This window comes from Austrofundulus limnaeus, unplaced genomic scaffold (genome assembly GCF_001266775.1).
Source record: "Austrofundulus limnaeus strain Quisiro unplaced genomic scaffold, Austrofundulus_limnaeus-1.0 Scaffold27, whole genome shotgun sequence".
Lineage (NCBI taxonomy): Eukaryota > Metazoa > Chordata > Actinopteri > Cyprinodontiformes > Rivulidae > Austrofundulus > Austrofundulus limnaeus.
Genome location: NW_013952429.1, coordinates 288,389 through 289,746, shown reverse-complemented (window position 1 = coordinate 289,746; position 1,358 = coordinate 288,389). Strand labels below are relative to the sequence as shown.

The following is a 1,358-nucleotide window of genomic DNA, read 5'->3' as shown; positions in this document are numbered from 1 at the left end:
GCTTAAAAGTCTGAATTTAGCCTGAAACTCTCAGACTGAAGAAGTCTCTTGGAGGAGAGACGAAACGTTTCATTAGAGAAGAACCCGTCCAGAGGACCTATACATTTTTTTTCTTTTTCACTGATGAGAAAACTGCTCAAGTAAAAGTCATAAAACTGTTCACAAAAATTGGGAAAGCAGAAGTAAAAGTATTTTTCCATGCTCTCTAACAAATAAACTGTTAAATTTACAGAACTAAACTGGCAAAACAAAACCAAGTTGATTAAAGTGGTCCATTTCTTTAAAATAAAATACGCATATCGCCTCAAATTTACTCTACTGGGTTTAGTGGAAATACAGTAGTTGACATGATTTAGTTGAGTAAATTCAACACTTAATTTTTTTAGAGCACATAAAACTCCTTTCATGATGAGTTCAGACAAATTTAATATTTAACAAGTTAGGTGTTAAACTTTAAAGTAAAGAAGAAAAAGTATCATTTTTAGATTTTAAAAGTAAGTGAAAAGTAAAAGTCACGATTTAAAAAAAATAACTTGGTAAAATTACAAATTCTCAAAAAAAAATTCCTTAAGTACTGTAACAAAGTAAAGTACTATACACCTCTGATAATAAATAATAAATGAGAGTGTGTGTTTATGCCCACCGCCCAGCTTGCGGATGTGCAGGACGTATCCGATGACGTCAGTGGTGCTGGTGGAGGGGCTGCTCCATGTGATCTGCAGGGTGCTGGTGGACACGGGGCTGGCTGTGAGCCCCTGAGGGGCGGCCGGCAGGTCCTTAGCCTGGGTCACAGCCAGGCGGGCACTGGCCTGGTTGGTGCCAGCACTGTTCTCTGCAATGCACTGGTAGATGGCCTCATCCTCCGAGCTAATGCGGGTCAGAGCTAGAGTGCTGCGTGAACAACAACAACAACAACAACACAGCTGCGTCAGTTTACTGTCAGGCCTGGATTAATATACTCCTACATGTCTGAAACAGATTAAATGACTTATTATTCTGAATGGATCATTTTCAACAGATTCCATCTAATATTTGTTCTGTCAGACTCACAGGAAACAAGAATACACACTTCAAAATGTTTTTTTTAAAAAACAGACTTTTAGTGTAGCTACAGAAACAGACAATATTTTTTGTTGTGGTTGAAGAGTGAAATGTAAAAGCTGTAGTGCTGCCACCTGGTGGTGCATCTGTAAAACTCTTCAAGTCTTGTTTAAAAACACACCACTACTCCCCTGCCTTTGAGTCTGAGTGAGATGGTGCAAAACCTAGTTGGTATAAATACCTAGTTGTGTGTGTGTGTGTGTGTGTGTGTGTGTGTGTGTGTGTGTGTGTGTGTGTGTGTGTGTGTGTGTGTGTGT

The 1,358-nt window shown here is 39.1% G+C and overlaps 1 protein-coding gene across 2 annotated transcripts in view; it reads right to left on the bottom strand.

Annotated features, from left to right (window-relative positions):
• si:ch211-57n23.4 (immunoglobulin superfamily DCC subclass member 3) overlaps positions 1-1,358 on the bottom strand; it is a gene marked incomplete in the record, with an annotated part of 45,054 nt that overhangs the window by 16,650 nt on the left and 27,046 nt on the right. For both annotated transcript variants that reach the window (XM_014004850.1, XM_014004851.1), the window contains 1 exon segment: positions 644-891. In XM_014004850.1, coding sequence (XP_013860304.1) covers positions 644-891 — 248 coding nt within the window.